At 42.7% G+C, this 16,962-nt stretch overlaps 1 protein-coding gene across 6 annotated transcripts in view; it reads left to right on the top strand.

Moving 5' to 3' along the window:
* LOC105566847 (potassium voltage-gated channel subfamily H member 2) overlaps window positions 1-15,024 on the top strand; it is a 104,579-nt gene extending 89,555 nt beyond the window's left edge. For 3 of the 6 annotated variants that reach the window (XM_012021193.1, XM_012021191.1, XM_012021192.1), the window contains 13 exons: window positions 3,329-3,483; window positions 4,484-4,604; window positions 4,702-4,822; window positions 5,080-5,389; window positions 5,553-5,889; window positions 6,157-6,344; window positions 6,547-6,671; window positions 7,320-7,415; window positions 7,692-7,832; window positions 8,052-8,373; window positions 8,609-8,686; window positions 9,684-9,920; window positions 10,223-15,024. In XM_012021193.1, the coding sequence (XP_011876583.1) occupies window positions 3,329-3,483; window positions 4,484-4,604; window positions 4,702-4,822; window positions 5,080-5,389; window positions 5,553-5,889; window positions 6,157-6,344; window positions 6,547-6,671; window positions 7,320-7,415; window positions 7,692-7,832; window positions 8,052-8,373; window positions 8,609-8,686; window positions 9,684-9,920; window positions 10,223-10,571 (2,580 nt within the window). In that variant the 3' untranslated portion in view covers window positions 10,572-15,024. The remainder of the gene's footprint in view (window positions 1-3,328; window positions 3,484-4,483; window positions 4,605-4,701; window positions 4,823-5,079; window positions 5,390-5,552; window positions 5,890-6,156; window positions 6,345-6,546; window positions 6,672-7,319; window positions 7,416-7,691; window positions 7,833-8,051; window positions 8,374-8,608; window positions 8,687-9,683; window positions 9,921-10,222) is intronic. The other 3 variants (XM_012021194.1, XM_012021196.1, XM_012021197.1) reach the window with 3 other exon arrangements.
* The last annotated feature ends 1,938 nt before the right edge of the window (window positions 15,025-16,962 follow it).

The following is a 16,962-nucleotide window of genomic DNA, read 5'->3' as shown; positions in this document are numbered from 1 at the left end:
TCTCTCTCTCTCTCTCTCTCTCTCTCTCTCTCTTCCTTTTCCTCTTTCTCTCTTGTACAAACTGCTTAACACATGTTACTCATCTTAAATACTTTCAGCACTGTCTCTCTTGCAATATCAACCATCCCTTCTCGGCGATACCATCTTGACGACCACGAGTCTTCACGCGATTCACCACACGTACCAAACACTCGATCATTGCAACCCCATCTTGTACCGAGGAAGTTGGAATAAAGTTGATGGCAAATCGTTGTTCGGATTTTCTTCGATAAACTATCACTTCCTTCGTTTTGTAAAGATACAGTAAATCACAATACGCGAGAAGGCAGGATTTTCATCAACTCTATTCTCACACGTACGATGTGAATACCAAATTACCAAAGTGCATGTTTCTTTTTCTTCTTTTTTTTGGACTTAAGTATTGTATGAGATCACATGATAACTCGCTTTTGATCAACCCGTTCGTGCAAGATTTGGAAGTAAAAGTTATACCGTTTTACAAAGCGCATTGCGGCTTGTACGTTTGCATCGTTGCGCGTCCTCGCAAAATCGGTCCGTTTGCGTGCTACAAGAATAATTATTAGAATTTGGATTTTACGTACAGCTAACAAATGGATGTACGTCTGCGCCAATGCAAATTTTCAAAATTTGCATAATATTGAACATAAAAGAATGAATTAATATTCAGTTATGTAAATGCAAAACTCCGATCCTCTCGCATATTGGCGCAGATGCGCATTTGGTTTTGCAGTCGTAGCGAAAAATTTGAATTCTAACAATCGAACATCTCTATTGTCGATAGCTATCGTCAATGATTTATCGTATGCAAATGAAAGTAATTTATGCTATCAATATCTGGTGAGAACTACAGTTAGCTCTATTATTTTTTAACTAGACAACTTTCTTACCAGATATCAGATCCAACATCTACGAATCACGTCTATATTGGTCGCACGATTAAGAATTCTTCTTGCATCCAGCTTTGTCGAATTTGATTTTTAGCAAGCAAATCGACTTTAGGCTCGTTTTACTCGTCCGAGTTTCGCGCGATTCGTTTCCTTTTTATAGTTGCAGGGCGAATATAACTGTTTATGATTGCCTCGATTATATTTCGCAAAACTGTGCTTCTATCGGATCCAAGGGCCAAGCATTTGAGCATCATATGGTACACACGCTTTCGTTAATTCATCAGTCTTGAACAATACTGGAGTATTTGTTTTTATTAATCACGATTTCGTAAAACATTATTGGATTTTGAAGGAAAAAAAATAATAAAAACGCTTTCACAAGCGAGAAAATAGATTAAACCATCCGGAACTGAAATATTTCATAGAATATGAAGTGATCACACGGATATGAGTACATACATATACGAGTACACGCGCACACACACATACACACGCGTATATACGCACAATCCATTACGAACTGTACACGAGCAGATATGTATCAATCGTGAATAGCTATAGTAACACACACTGAGAGCACTTCGATTGAAAATATCTCATCTCGATTTCGTCAGCAACTGCGCGTACGCTTTAGCTATTTCTTCTCTCGATTCTGTTCCACTACTATGTTGGTCCTACCATTCTGTTCTCGAGCTTCTTTTGTATCTTTTAATTACGTCTCTGTTGCAAGCTATTACAAAATCGTGATTGTACTCGATCATAAAAAAAATACAAGAGGCTTTCCGACCGGTGGATTTTTCCCGGTTCAACCTGTATACATGTGTATGTGTGTGCGCGCGCGTGTATATGTGTGCGTGTGTGTGTGTCTCGTCTTTTGCGCTTGACAAAAATTTTACGTTTCATATTTGTAACGATTGAAAGAGCAGGCGAACAATGAAAGTTTGATCTCTTTATTCGTTTCTCGCGAAAGTCGACTTTCCCCATAAATCGGTTGTCCTCCATTTCAAATCTTTATTTCAATTAAGATTCTTACCCGTATCAGATTTTTCTCTACATATTTATGAACTTGCGTTTTTATCTTCTTCGTACACTCGCTCCTTCAATTGTTATATGCCTAAGGATTTTTGTATATATGTGATTATGCGTGGTTTCTATCGCTTATACGCTTTGTCTCGCTTGCAATGAGTCGCGTGCTTATCGAAAAACTTTGGCCCGGGAAATAATATTTTTACTCGCCTTAAATTGTTATATCGCCTTCAAAGTTTCGCTTCGAGCGCACACGCAATATGTGACATTCGAATTGTTTCGATTAGAACACAACGCATGATAGTCGTAAAAATATCCGAGTCGATCTCTTTTTCGTTGAAAGCTTTCGATGTAAACTTGTACTTACTGTTTGCATGGATAGAAGTGATTTTTTTTTAACCGCGAATTCTCGACAGGTAAGAATGAAAAGGAAGCATGAATACGTTCGTTCATGCCAGATAATTTTCTCGAAGCAATCGCAGATTATATCATTTCAGTGAATAGCTTTATTTCGATTGTGCTTGTCAGCTGATTTGTAACTATACTTTAGTCAAGTTCAAAAGTGCTCGCACTACAATTTAATGTATTTTGTGAAAATCATTTTGAACTTCTATCTTTCGTAAAACTATGTAAATATGAGAAACAAAACGCCGTAAGTGACTCGAGTCGAAACTCGAGCTTACTTGCGACTCCGCAACAAAGAGGTCGTCACTTAACTCAAAAGGCATCCCCGTCGAATGCGGCGGCTTAACGATGCCGTGAATTAATTCCCTGCAAATTATTGAAAGATCGGTCCTTGAACGTAGGCCTAGATTGATGTTAAGGAGTGGCACGCCGCGAAGACGTCGGCTTCAACTTTGGTATTTCAAACTCAACGAAATGTCATGCGCATATCATATTGTGATATTCCGACGAGCGATGTTCTCCGCCTCAGCGATTGATGTGCAATCAGAGTGACGACTTCCGGCGAGAGTGACACTTCCAACACGGAAATGGCCTTTACGCGAACGTCGGATGATTAGGTTTCAGATAAATGTCCGTTCATGTCGAGGCGCGTTTAATGGAAATGGCGCAGATCTGTTGTATTCTCACAGCAAATCTTACGGTTTTTACGTAAAAGTAACCGTGTTTCTGTAAAAAAGAAAAATTATTCGGAAATTCCCAAAATATTTTCAATTCGTTTCACATAAACGTTATTTGTGCAAAACACGTCTTGCTGCAAAGGCACGAATCATCTTTGCATGAGCAATTTCAGATTCACGAAACAATAAAAGACATCGATCATTTAAGTAGTAACGGACGGCGTTGAGGAAGGCCGATTTCTGTACAGCGAGATTAATGTTTCGCGAGCTTCGCAGATTCGGAAGATAGAAAAAATGATGAATCATTTTCAGACGACGACCTTGATCGGACTTTTGAAGACGGCCCGTCTGCTGCGTCTTGTCAGGGTGGCCAGAAAGATCGACAGATACAGCGAATATGGCGCTGCCGTTTTGTTACTTTTAATGGCCACTTTTGCCCTTATTGCTCATTGGATGGCGTGTATATGGTGAGTGATACCGTCGAAATATCTTTGGAAATACTCAGAAATACGTCTTTAATTCGTATAACGCTCGTGTATTAATGTCGCAGTTGTTCCTTTAGCTATAATTAAACTTAGTATACATTTTACTACACGGCAAGACCGGCTAAAGCAAAAATAACTAAAATGAAAATGTTGTATAAATAGCAGGGGCATCTACATTGTTTCGTGTTGCAACATTCACTAAGTTTGCTGCACAAAACGCATATAGTTGTCTCCACGACTTATACCAATGTGGGTATGACAACCACAGATATAGACATTACTATTTATTGGGGTTGTGCCAACCCTAATTAGACATGTGGTAGCCGCATCGGTCTCTCCGTGTGATTACATTAGAAACGCATTGGCCGACATTGTCCAACGTAAAGCCAATATTGGCCATGGAATCAATGTAAATATTGCACGATAATAATTATATAATATTAGACTTATATTGGAAGTGCATTGGCCAGTATTTGCTACACGGAAAGACCGGCTAAGGAAAAGAGTAACTAAAATTAAAATGTTGCCGTATAAATAGTAGGGGCATCTACATTGTTTCGTGTTGCAACATTCACCAAGTTTGCTGCACAAAACGCATATAGTTGTCTCCACTACTTATCATTCCAATGTGGGTATGGCAGCCACAGATATAGCTGTCCCACATATTACTATTTATTGGGGTTGTGCCAACCCTAATTAGACATGTGGTAACCATATCGGTCTCTCCGTGCAGTATGGTAAAATTTCAAAAACTCATAAAGTTCTTCAAAATGCCACGTTGTCCCGCGATTACATGATTTTTAGGGTAAATTTTGAAAGAAAATTCTCTCCGTATACATGTATGAAAACGTCTTTTATCACAAATTTCTAATCGGTCAAAGGTTTGGTAGTTTAAATGACATAACGATTGTTACATAGCATACATTTCGAGACATTGTTCCGAATACAATGCGTTTATCCTGGTATTTCGCGCTTTTTAAAGGTACGCCATAGGAAACGCCGAGAGACCGACCCTGAAGAGCAAGGTTGGTTGGCTCGACATTTTAGCCAACGACACGCATCAGTTTTACTTTCACAATAACACCGGTGGGCCAAGCATAAAAGTAAGCCATCGAGTACCTTACGAGTACGCTCTATTTGAGATCGCACTGGCGATACGCGAACCCTTTTGCCAAACGTGTAACATTGTAATATTTTCAGAGTCGTTATATCACGGCGCTTTATTTCACCTTCAGCAGCCTCACGTCCGTAGGCTTCGGGAACGTAGCACCCAATACCGACGCTGAAAAAATCTTTACAATAATCGTCATGCTGATTGGATGTGAGTCGATAAATACAGACAGGCACGAGTACATTTTTTCACTAAAAATAACAATGTTACCAGAAATATAATAGCTACGTAATAATTAAATTATAATAAAAGTAAATAAAATGTAAGCATTTTTTTATATTCTAGACATTCAGATTTTAATAGCACCTTGAATAGACAATGGAATTAACTTGTGCCTGAAACCTGTGTATCTCAAGCCGTTGTTAGATATCGGGTACGCGATTTGTTTCACGATACGTCGATTTTAGCCCTGATGTACGCCAGTATCTTCGGTAACGTATCGGCGATCATCCAGAGGCTATACAGCGGCACCGCTCGATATCACACGCAGATGCTCAGAGTCAGGGAATTCATAAGGTTCCACCAGATCCCGAATCCGCTCCGCCAGCGATTGGAGGAATACTTTCAACACGCGTGGACCTACACGAACGGGATAGATATGAACAGCGTTTTAAAAGGGTTCCCCGAGTGCCTTCAGGCCGACATCTGTCTTCATCTCAATAGGAATCTTCTAAACAATTGCCGAGCCTTCGAGGGGGCCAGTCCAGGCTGTTTAAGGTACTTGCCCCCTAGTTTACTCGGAAAATCTGACGGGAGAATTTTTCAGCTCGTGCAAAACAACATTTTAGTTTTACTGCTCTTCGTAAATAGAATGTAGACTATCTTTAACGCATAATCAATTCGTGATGACAAGAGAGCCCCCGTTTCTTTTGCAAAACAGGGCATTATCCTTAAAATTTAAGACCACGCATGCGCCTCCGGGTGACACTTTAGTCCATCGAGGGGACGTGCTGACTTCCCTGTATTTTATATCCCGCGGGAGTATCGAGATCCTGAAGGATGATATCGTAATGGCTATTTTGGGCAAGGACGACATATTCGGCGAGAATCCGTGCATTTATTCGACCGTCGGAAAATCGTCTTGTAACGTTCGCGCCCTTACGTATTGCGACCTTCACAAGATCCATCGGGACGACCTGCTCGACGTCTTGGCACTTTATCCAGAATTCTCCAACCACTTCAGCCAGAATCTCGAGATCACTTTTAACATGCGAGACGTGAGTGTTATTCTCTCCCTTTACTTCGCGCGCACGAGTTTACGATTCAATATAATTCCGTTCTTTTCCCTTGCTTTAAATTTTATTATTACTCGTGACGATAAAGAAACATTTTTATATTTGAACCACGTTTTATGATTTTGACATTTTTATTTCGATTATATTTTCGCTTCGTTTGATTTTCAAACTAACTGCATGCGACAATTTACATTCGCATCGAACTGGACATGTGCTGTGATTCGCGAGTAACCGCCGCTTCATCTTTAGGAAGAGCAGGCTGGTGTCGATCCAATATCAGCAAGGTTTCCTGTCAGTACTCCTACCGACGTCGACATCGACGCTAGGAGGTTCGCTTTCCGTCCACCAAGATACCGTCGAGGACCCGGTGGTGGTCCTGGCACAAATCTTATTCCTACAGGTCGACAAGACTCCTTGCAGGACGACCAAGATGACTAGTAAGACCTCTTATTATCGTAGAAATTTTACCTCTTTTTATTGTATCAATTTCTCAATCTGTCGTTGTTAGAAAGATCAACACTTGACCAAGAAGATTAGCAAAATAAACAATTTATGAATATTGGAGAAAGCACAAAAAGCAGAGCGTTATATTTGCTGAAAACGGATTGCTCAATCAGCTTCTTTCGATGTCTGTTGCAGCGAGAAAGGTAGCGGTCATGGTATCTTAGAGTTCAGCACGGACAAGGCCGGTCAAGACGTGACACCGTTAAATTTGGAATTCGATGAGCCCAAACAGAGAAGCTCGACCTTAAACTCGATAACCGGTGAGCAATTAGCCTTTCGTTCGACCTCCTCGCTTCGGGGAGATAATGTTCCAATTTCTTCTCGTGTTTGCTCCTAATATTCTGTTTGAGGAATGTTATTCATTGCATGACGATATCCGCTGTACAGATACTCTATGCAGCAGGGTATTTCCTTTTAATACGACTCAAGATTTTTCATTTCGGATGTTCATCTTTTCATTGAATAACAGCGAAAGCCCTTGTACAAATCGACTGCGAAAACATTTGCGCCCGCATTGACGCCTCGCATTTAGCGCTAAATAATACCCAGAGATGCAAATGTTAACGCTAAATCCGTCCAAGTTTAAATTTTCATTATTAAACTCTATTTAACAGCAATTTTAATGATTAGAAACAAAGATCTGTATAATCACATTGAGCGCTAAATGTGCGACGCAAACTAAATCTTGGAATCAACTACTTAGATCCGCTTACAGTTTGTAACAATGTTAAAAGCGAGCTGATCTCTCTTGTAGATATTCTAAAATGTCTTTCGCTTCCACCTCGATGTAGCTCATTATTTCGAGCGTTATTACGGCAACGTCTCTCTTTTCTTTCTCTCCTCCTCTAAGTGTATTGCTTTTTGTTTGAGTCCCAAGTTCGATAACACCTTGAAACCTGGTTGTTCAGGCATGCTAACCCATCTCAAGCGCAGCATACCGGATCTACGTCAACACAAGATTCACCTGCAGCCGCTTACCAGTCACGATTACCTCGCGAAACAAAGTAAGTACTCGGTATATTCCAACCACCCCGAAGTAGATTGCTCGCCTCGTTGCACCTAAAATCATTTCTGACCTGCCTGAATTTCGCACCGCTCGCCAGAACCCCGAAAAGAACGTGCGGCTTTGGTCGTTTCATCTAGATAAATTGTCAATCGCGACGCACGCCGTAATAGAGAATATCTCGCAGCGCGGTTGCACATCTGTATGCGATAAGTAGCACACAATTTATATATTCCACCCGTACTCGTGGTACTCACCGGTGGCGTTTAAAACCTAGTGACCACGCCGCTGACGAAACCAGCGCGCCGGAGTTCCGCCGCTGGCGAGAGTAGCCTCAGTCAAAACGTCGTTCATCCCACTTCGACAACGTCAAGCCACTACACCACACCATCGCCCCCGCAGCATCCTCATTCCCATGGTAGGGGCCTCATTTCTCTTAATCTTAGTCACGTACGCGACTTCCGTCTCACTTTCGTCTCACTCACGTCGATATGAGATTCCGTGCACCTTGTACTATCATCGTGTATTCATCATCGAAAATCACTCGTCGCGAGATGCGATGTGAGCTGGGTTAATCGAATCGCTTGATCGCCACCGAGTTCGAGTTGCCGCGAGATGAAGACGTTGGCCTTTCCAGGTGACTTTCAGAGCGGCCCGGGTCGACCGGTGGAGGAGATCAATGCCAGGATCGATCAGCTGTCGCGACAAGTGACCTCGTTGGAGCACTCGATGGCCGGCGACATCAGATTAATCCTGAGCTTACTCCAGCAGACGCTCAATTCGTCGAAGGAGAGCTCCAGCATCGAGATGATGCCGGGGACCGCGCCAGCCGGCACGAAGCAGAGCAGCCGTGCGCCCGCGTTGGTCCAGAGATCGGCGAGCGAGCCGCAGCCACCGACGATCCCGACGGGCAACGGAAACGGGAAGATTCAGCCCAGCACCTCGCACGGTTTGTTCAGGTAAGAACGTGACGGAAAATAACTTTCCGCGCATTAAATTTCCAGCGATTCTAATTATCTAATCGGATCGCGCACTTCTCTCGCGCGTTCAGACTTAACGTTAGAGCTAGTTGTACGAGCGACGCTCGTTCGGGTGCGCTAGAGAGGGTCTGCGATTTTTCGCGACACAGAAGTAGATTCCGAAACTGAAACTTGAATCGCAACAAGTAATCGATATTTTGTTATTCTTGAAAAGCCTTCTTTCGAAATCCCTGGATCAGTTGCATTTGATTTCGGCGTCTTTTATTTTGGAAAAGTTGGACAAGTTCCGAAGGTGACCACCATCACGTATTCTTCTTTCAACTCTTTGCGAGCAGTGTCACGGAGATCGAGTCCAAGCGAGCGGCACGCGGCGTTAACATATCCATCACCAAAAATTGGAAATTTTCCCTTTGATCACGAGCATAGTCATAATCTGCCTAAAAATTCACAATTGGGTCGCGTTAAAATAGATCTTTTAGAGGCGATACGCCGCTACTCTGAAATTCTATAGCCTTCAGAATCGTAGCATCATATTTTTGGCACTCTTTTTCCGTAGATCATCATTTCTAACGTCGCACGCCTCAAAAGCTTTGACACTTACAAATCACGTAGCTCATCCAGTATTTATTAGAAACAGTATCTAGAAATGCAAGAAAAGTAAGAAGCATTGCGTTAAAATAAAAGAAATCTTTCATTAGAAGATATCCTCTCTAAATTGCACGCATACATCTTTTCTTTCTTCCATCTAATCTCGCTGATAAATATTTCTCTCTTCACACGTCCGATTAGTCTTCCAATTAACTCGACTAGTCTTTACTTCCGACTCTATTGCAGAAAATACTTTATTCTCCGCAATTTCGCCAATCTCAGTTAACTTCAATTGATTCCTTTTACCTCTCTTGTAGTTTAATCAATCGGACACTCTGATTGAAGTTGACCGACGTTGACGGAACCGATTTCTTGGTAGGATAAATCATCCCTCGTGCACGTTTAGATAGAAACGTTCTCGTCGTCGTTTTTCATTCGTAATCTTGATCGATTGCAGCCGACGCGAATGATCGATGTCGATCCCATTGCGCGGCCGGTAGTCCCAAGCGCGCGGGGGCCCGTGACACTGCTCATCAAACTTAGAGAATTAGAGGCCTGTGTCGAATATCCCACTGTACATAATCACGTACGCTTCAAGTATATATCTCGCTCGGCTATCCTTAGCGGTTCTCTTGTGAAAGAAAAGCTGGCCGTCCGCGTGTCGATTCGCTGATACGAGCTTCGTTCCCCTCTGCGAACAGACCCCCCATGAGGGATCCGACCACGTCGTCGGGAACGTCGCGGCTGACCGTCACGTCGGACACGTCCGCGCTCGCAACGGCGTTACAGACGGCGCTGAACAGCCGCACCGGGCCCACGAGGTCACAGAGTCAGCCGGTTGACCTGGCGGTGCCGACTACCACGCAGCAACAAGTCCATCAGGCCCACGCCTGGCACAGCCAGCCCGCTGCCTTCAGGAGAGGCGAATACCGGAGCGGGTAGGTAGTTTGGTAAAGATGTTGTAGAGATTTCTCACGTGGAAACCTGGACGGTTTTACCCTGTCACGTATATCGGGGATTGGAAAGCAAATCTACGTTGGCAATGGCGCGTTTCCGCTATTTAAAATTAGTGATTCAATTCGGTCTTGATGCCCGTTTCAAAATCTTGGACCGGAAAATGTGCCAGTGCTAGGCGTCGGCCGCTAAACGTGGACGCCGATTCTCGACATCTCGTCCCGTCCACGTTTAGTGGCCGCGCTCATTGCCGAACAGGATGCCGCTATCACGCCGTTGACAAAAGCGTGCCTTGCGGTAGATACAGCTCGTTCAACAAACGCTCGGAGCCGGAGGGTGAAGATCCCTGGAGCTGCGTGGTGCCGGAGGATCGGAGCGGCGCTCAACGTCCACGTAGCGGGGACTCGCGTAAGGACTCGCTGAATCATCGCGGCGGTAGCGGTACGGAATCCACCTCGGGGCAACGGCCGGAGAGCAGACTTGAGGGTGGTGCCAGAGGACAGGCGAGCGGACCCAGGCAACAGGACTCCTCGAGACAGACCAGCGAGGACATGTCGTGGGAGTTCACGATAAACGAGGCGCCGATCGCGAGGCTCGAGTCGTTAGACGAGCTCGATCAGGACCACGGTAGTTAAGGGAAAAACGCGCACGGGGCGTGGACATCACCGCGAGGATCCGCTTGTCCCGACCGACGTGACGTGGAAAGCAACGCGCGAGAGCGACGGGAGAGCGCGACCGAGGCCGTTCGACACCTACGTAGAAAATGTTGTTCTCGATCCGATCAATATCATAGCCATGGCTCGAAATCAAATCTCTCGGTTACAAAGAATCAACTTAGGGGCGCGTACCGTTGAAGGGAGTATCGAGGTCCAAAGACACAAACTTGGTCAAAGTCTTGCTAATCCACGTATATCAAGATTGAAGGAATTAAGGAGCGACAGGTGAGTTGAGATATGATAAAAGTATACGTCGAAATAATTTTTTTAAACTCCTTATCCGGGTTACAATGGCAAGGGTGTTAAATACTTGTGTTAATAATTCTGGAAATATATGAGTTACGAGGACAATCTAACACAGAAGAAGTTTCGTAAAGTTGCATAGTTAAGTATTAACTCGAAAAAGAAATGGATATTTTTTTTAAACTCTGACATAAAAAGATATGCTTCCTCCAATCGCACACGCCCTAAAAGGGAGCGACCTGTGAGCGCGGAGATCACTCTTATTCCGCTAATTCGATAAAATAATCGCTTGTTAAAAAGTCGCCAGTTGCAGTTTAGGCTCTTCGAACGTACGGCTTCGGATCGAGCGTTCGTCTCTTCCGAGTTCCCGTCATTGCGGTTCAAACAATCTGACATTCGTTCCTTCAAATCGATTTTTTACGCGTCGAAGAGCAGCAAACGAAAACAAGTGTACCGCATCTCGCCAATTAGACGCCAATTATTTTATTCACTGGATCGCAAATAATTATTTGTATATATTTACATATTAAGGGACACACCTTACGCGCTGTATATCATAAGAGGGACACGATAGAAACGAAAGAAGCGCATTGAAAGTACATAACACGTCGCGCAATGGAATTGCAGAAGAAATCTTGGACGATGGTCGCGAAAAGTCGAGGACAAAATCGCAAACGAAATGCCTCGTCCTGAGATCGGGTTGCCGAAGAAGAAATATGTAATTCACGAAGTTGTTCACTCATTACGTAAATATTCCTACGGCAAATGCACGGAAAACTGACGTTACAATCGCGTCGAGGAAAACGTTCATTTTTGTTGATTTATCGTACGAATATTTGTAATCTCGGCGTTAAGTGAAGCGGAAGTGCGAGAGACTTTACAATCGATTTGTTCACCGCAGAGTTTTACTTTAAAAACTTCTCGAGCGTGGACAGTTCCGATTTCTAGCGGATTAATTAAGACGACTGTGAGAGCATCCTCTTTTTTATTCTTGCTTATAGATGACGTTAGATCACACTATTGCGGTAACTTACGGTACTTACGGGGAAAAAACTTTCGCGCTATTACCACGTAGCAATCTAAACAGGAACATGAAGAAACTATTTTTCTCGGTTCAGCCGCCGTATAAAGTAGTCATGTCCTTTTCATACGAACAAAATGCGACAGCGAAAGTGTGTCGCGCTGGCGACATTAGGCAATTATCCAAGTTCGTATTCTTATGATTGTTATTATTGTAATTATTATTATTACTATTATTAGTATTATTAGTACTCTTGTTACGATTATTATTATTATCGTTATTACTATTGTATAACAGTGGAAGAAACGCAAACGCGACGAGAAGGAAACGAAGAAAATAACACCGACGACATAATGCCTACGCAATAATATATACTTCTACATATACAGAAAAGAAGATAGATGTATATATATACATACATATATATATACATATTCTATAAATTTTTTACGAAGCATTTCAAGTCGCTACTGCTCCTAAACGCGTATAAACGTCGATCTCTCTTTCTTTCTTTCTCCCTTTTCGTTTCTCGTCCTCTCGCGACTCTATTTCCGCCATTAGCGTCGCGAATCGATTAAAAGGGCCAGAAAACAGCGCTCTACTATCCTGAGACGCTTACTGTGGCCGCGCGAGACTTTACATTGGATTTTTACATTATGTATTCGGTAAGAAGAAAAAGGAGGAGAGAGAGGGAGAGAGGAATCGAATTCACGGGAATGGCGCTTCGAGATCGTTCATGGATCACCGACCGCTGATGTATTCGTTCTTTGCTCAGTATTCTAGGCTGTAACCAATACCGAGTACTTTCGATGTAACGATTGAACACACACGACTCGTAGGTAATTCTCTGCGACGAAACAATAGCGCAGCGGCGCAGCGCTAAAAGGGGGGGAAACGCAGCTTTTCAATTTTGCAGGTAGCGGTTTTTTGATCGTTAAATCAGTAGTACACAGACACACACACACACATTACACACATTACACTCACTCACACACACACACATACAACGTAGCACACGTGGATTCTCGCACCTAGGTACACGGCAGGAGTTGTACGTACGGTTCCTTTTTAGAAAAAGGAAGAGAGTTCGGCGTGGTCCGGGCCGAGGGCGGCCACGTTCGCGCAAATCTCGTCTCGAATCACTGAAAGTGTACCGTGTGACGAAAATGTTCGTCGCCGACCGTGTCTCCTCGGGGTTTCGCACCAAAAGAAATTGTTCTTAACGTAAACGGGCTGGTTCTCCGAATATTGGACGCGCAGTCGTTAGAAAGATACAATGTTCCTTGACTGGAATGACATTCTCTTCTCTCTGTTCTTTCGTCACCATTTGCCGAATGCTGTTACCAATAACGTAGGGCTTTTATCTATTCATTTTACTGATTGTAGCAATAAATATCCACAACTTGTCTCGTTTTCTAACTTCAATTGTAAACTGGGGCTGTAGCTCTTAACTAAATAAATATGATTACTATTTTTATCGTCGGAAAGATACGCGTAGAAACAGTCTTCGTAATATTATCTTATCCATTAGATCCTAAATAATAATATCAAATAATTGCGGCAAATCAAGAAAATATTCGTGCATTTTGTTTACCTTTGCTTAAGTCTCTTCTTCTAACATAGAATTACATATGAAAGATATTCAAGATCACCTTTTTTTTAAGATATTTTCAGGTGAAATCAGTAACCGCTGAATTCAGGACACGTAAAATAACTTCATACAACTTTGTATCAATTTTCTTCCCTTGGGAAATAACGTGAGAATGAGAGAATGAAGCTCGTGTGAAAAGCTGAGAGACCTCAGCTGGCCAGACGTAGCCGCCCTCGACCGCGCAGACAGACGCAGCTGGCGAAGAGCACGCGCAAAACGGGTGGATGCGTGATCAAGTCATCTCCCTTGCGTCGAAATTGCGAGTCGCACTCGGGCGACACCGATTTCATCGCGAACTTTACGACAACGACGACTCCGACTTCTCTCGCGAGCAAGCGGTTTACGAGTAGACGCTACATTTAAAAGGTATTTTAAACACGTTACATTTTTCGTGGGAAAACGTACGTAACATTTTATACATAGTGTCTGCGCCCAAATATAAATTCATGCTGTGCAAGCCGAGTCCGTCGCTCTTTCAAACCCGAAGCAGGGGACCAGCGAGAAAGGACGTTCCGAGGGAAAAAGTGAATGATTAAAAAGTCGCCATAGTGGAACTCTGTCTTTCCTAAGGTCCCACGGGGGAAACTGACGTCCTGGAAATATCATGGTCTTGAGAAACATCCCGCTTTCGTCATTAATATTCCGGTAGCTAGGTAGAAAGAGAAACCAAAGAGAGTTCGAAATTATTTTGACACCTCGACGAAAGCGAACGCGTGGCCGTTTTTTTCGCATGCCGCTAGTTTTTGCCAGCGCGACGAATAGTGGACGAATGACGAATGCAATCGAAGAGTTCGGTTCTAATTATGTCGACTTCTTAACCGTCGCTACGCCAAACGCGACAATTGGCACGATCCACTCGCGACCGTGTTTCCTTCCTACAATTCCGAGGAGCACCGATATCGCGGGCAGCCCTTCGGCGATTTCGTAAGCCCATCGTCGAGAAAGGATCGCCCGAGATCCTTCCATCGGAGTTCTCGCGACTTCGCCTGGCGCATACTTTCGTCCTTCGTCTTTCGACTATTGAGTGGCTACGCACGAATAATATGTATCATCGAGTACCTTGAACCCTCAGATTCTCAATCTCTATCGTCTACTCGCCGATGAAATTAAAATCCTGCGATCTCTCATCGAAGCCGCCTCTCGCTTTTTTCCCTACCGCGATTGGTTCACTCGCGCGTGTGCGGATGTCATTTTGGACTCTTCAATTCCAGCGTCGAGACGCGCGTCCCATGCGAAAGACGGGCGTTTAACGACGCTCGAAATGTGGAGTGTGAGAACAGCGGGCGGAAAGGTAGAAGGTCCCAATCGCGGTAGATGGATCTAATCACGCGTTCTTTATCCAGATTCAGCGATTTAAGAGATTGTTCTGTATATAATATATGATATAATCTTGGATTGTACGTCGAGCGCACTGATTTGTAACACTTGTAACATGGAGATTAGTTCGAAAGTGAACGCGACAGAGGAGAGACTTCTTGCACCACTCCCGCCTCGCTCCTGCTCCCCAGCTAGCATTCCCGACCGCAGAGCGAGATGGTCCTGACAGCTCGTTGCATCACCATCTTCCCGTTCCGCCCTTCCGAGGATGGAACAGCTCAAGCAGATAATCTCTAGTAGGAAATCGAAATTAATTCATCATCATTTGATTTTTATTATTTGCATATTTTCTCTATTTTTCATTCAACTGTAAATCAAAAGCGTTATATTTTAGCAATACTTTAACATTATTTAGGTTTCAGGAGATGGCAAAATTTATCCAAGTACGTCACACGGTTTTAAATATTGAGTTATACTTGTGGACCAGATGCTATTCTGTAATCAACATCGTATCTGTATTATCGTGCAAATTGTGAATTAACAGATTCGATCGAAGGGAAACGAGATGTTGATTAGCGGTGGAGCAGGCGCTGGGAGCAGCGGTGGTACCGGTAGTGACGAAGCTGTGTTGTGTATCTATAAATTTTCATATATATATTGCATAAAATATGTTTATTACATATTTTCACTATGCCAAGATGCATTTTATTCATATTCGCCTCATCATGCTTCCCCCGTACTCTGCCTTACGACTTCTCTTTTCTTTCTTACTATCAGCAATTTATTTTGAACATATTCACAACAGGGCTCCAGGTATCGAACAGATTATTTCTGCATTTTTATTCCTTTAACAGTAATTATATACCCATACATATATTTTTTCATCATCCTGTTGTTGATTTTTTTCATGTTACATTGAAATGGTAGAAGAGATTCGAGAAATAATAAAATTGAAATTTCTAATATTTTATATGCACGTTACATTCGAGAGAAAAGTAGAAATAAAGGGAAAATGATGACAGAATGATTAGAGTATCTGTTCCTCGGAAAGCAATTTGCTGTTACTACAGAACCTACTGGTTCACGAAGAGCTACCGTTGTCAAGTTTAAAGCGACACGACTAGGTAAGTGGAAACACATTTCGCCATGAATTTTAACAGACAGAAAAATTCCCGACGTCTAGCACGTCATACAAGTGAACGTCTCGTGTCATCAGCACTCGAGTTCCTAAAAAAGAATTTCAGTTTCACTTTACAATTTATTACAGTTGAAAAGTTTGAACAGAAGTTTTTAAAATTATAAAAAGGAGCTGTAATTATATCTGCAATCTAATGAACGAATATTATTGTAGATTTATTACTCTGTTATTAATACGAAATTATTTTAATAAAACACATTTCCGGATATAAATATCAGTTGAGACTGTCTCATATAATTGCAGAATTATATAATAATTTAGCAACAAGAATAGATAGCGAACGACTACGGATCTTAAATTGATTGCAAATTCATTGTCCAAAAAGAAATACTCCGTCAGTCGTTACAGTTGCACAGATAGCAATTGACGGCAATCATCTTGTTATTACACGGAACATAAAATTCATAAATTATATCCGCGAATCGTTAATCGACTCATACCGCAAATTACAATCTGAATATAAATCGGTGTCCGATAATGACATACTTTCTATTCGACATTGTCGGAAAGACAACAGAGACAAAGGGACTATCACGCTGTAATGATTTTGGTTTCATTCAGTGGACGATATGCGATTAAAGGTAAGAGTGGTCAAGTTTATGAAATAATTAATTTACAATTGAAGTAAATATGAAGAATCGAGATACCATGTATCGCCTTGATTATTAATGATATTGGTTTTACGTAATACTTTCATTCTCGTTGCTAGTTTGTTACAATGCACGTGCGTATGACAAACGCGCCGAAATGAAGACAAACATGTCGCTTAATAAGCAAGATCGATATTCTGATGAGCGCGACGCGCTTTTCATCCGGAGACTTTCGTTCGCGTGATTCGACTCGCGAATTTCGTCAAAAACGGCGTTCCGGATCCTTCCTT

This window comes from Vollenhovia emeryi, unplaced genomic scaffold (assembly GCF_000949405.1).
Source record: "Vollenhovia emeryi isolate VEMERY1.0 unplaced genomic scaffold, V.emery_V1.0 DF939142.1, whole genome shotgun sequence".
In the NCBI taxonomy this organism is placed as follows: Eukaryota; Metazoa; Arthropoda; class Insecta; order Hymenoptera; family Formicidae; genus Vollenhovia; species Vollenhovia emeryi.
The sequence above is the reverse complement of the archived record's forward strand: the minus strand, read 5'-3'. Positions and strand labels throughout refer to the sequence as shown.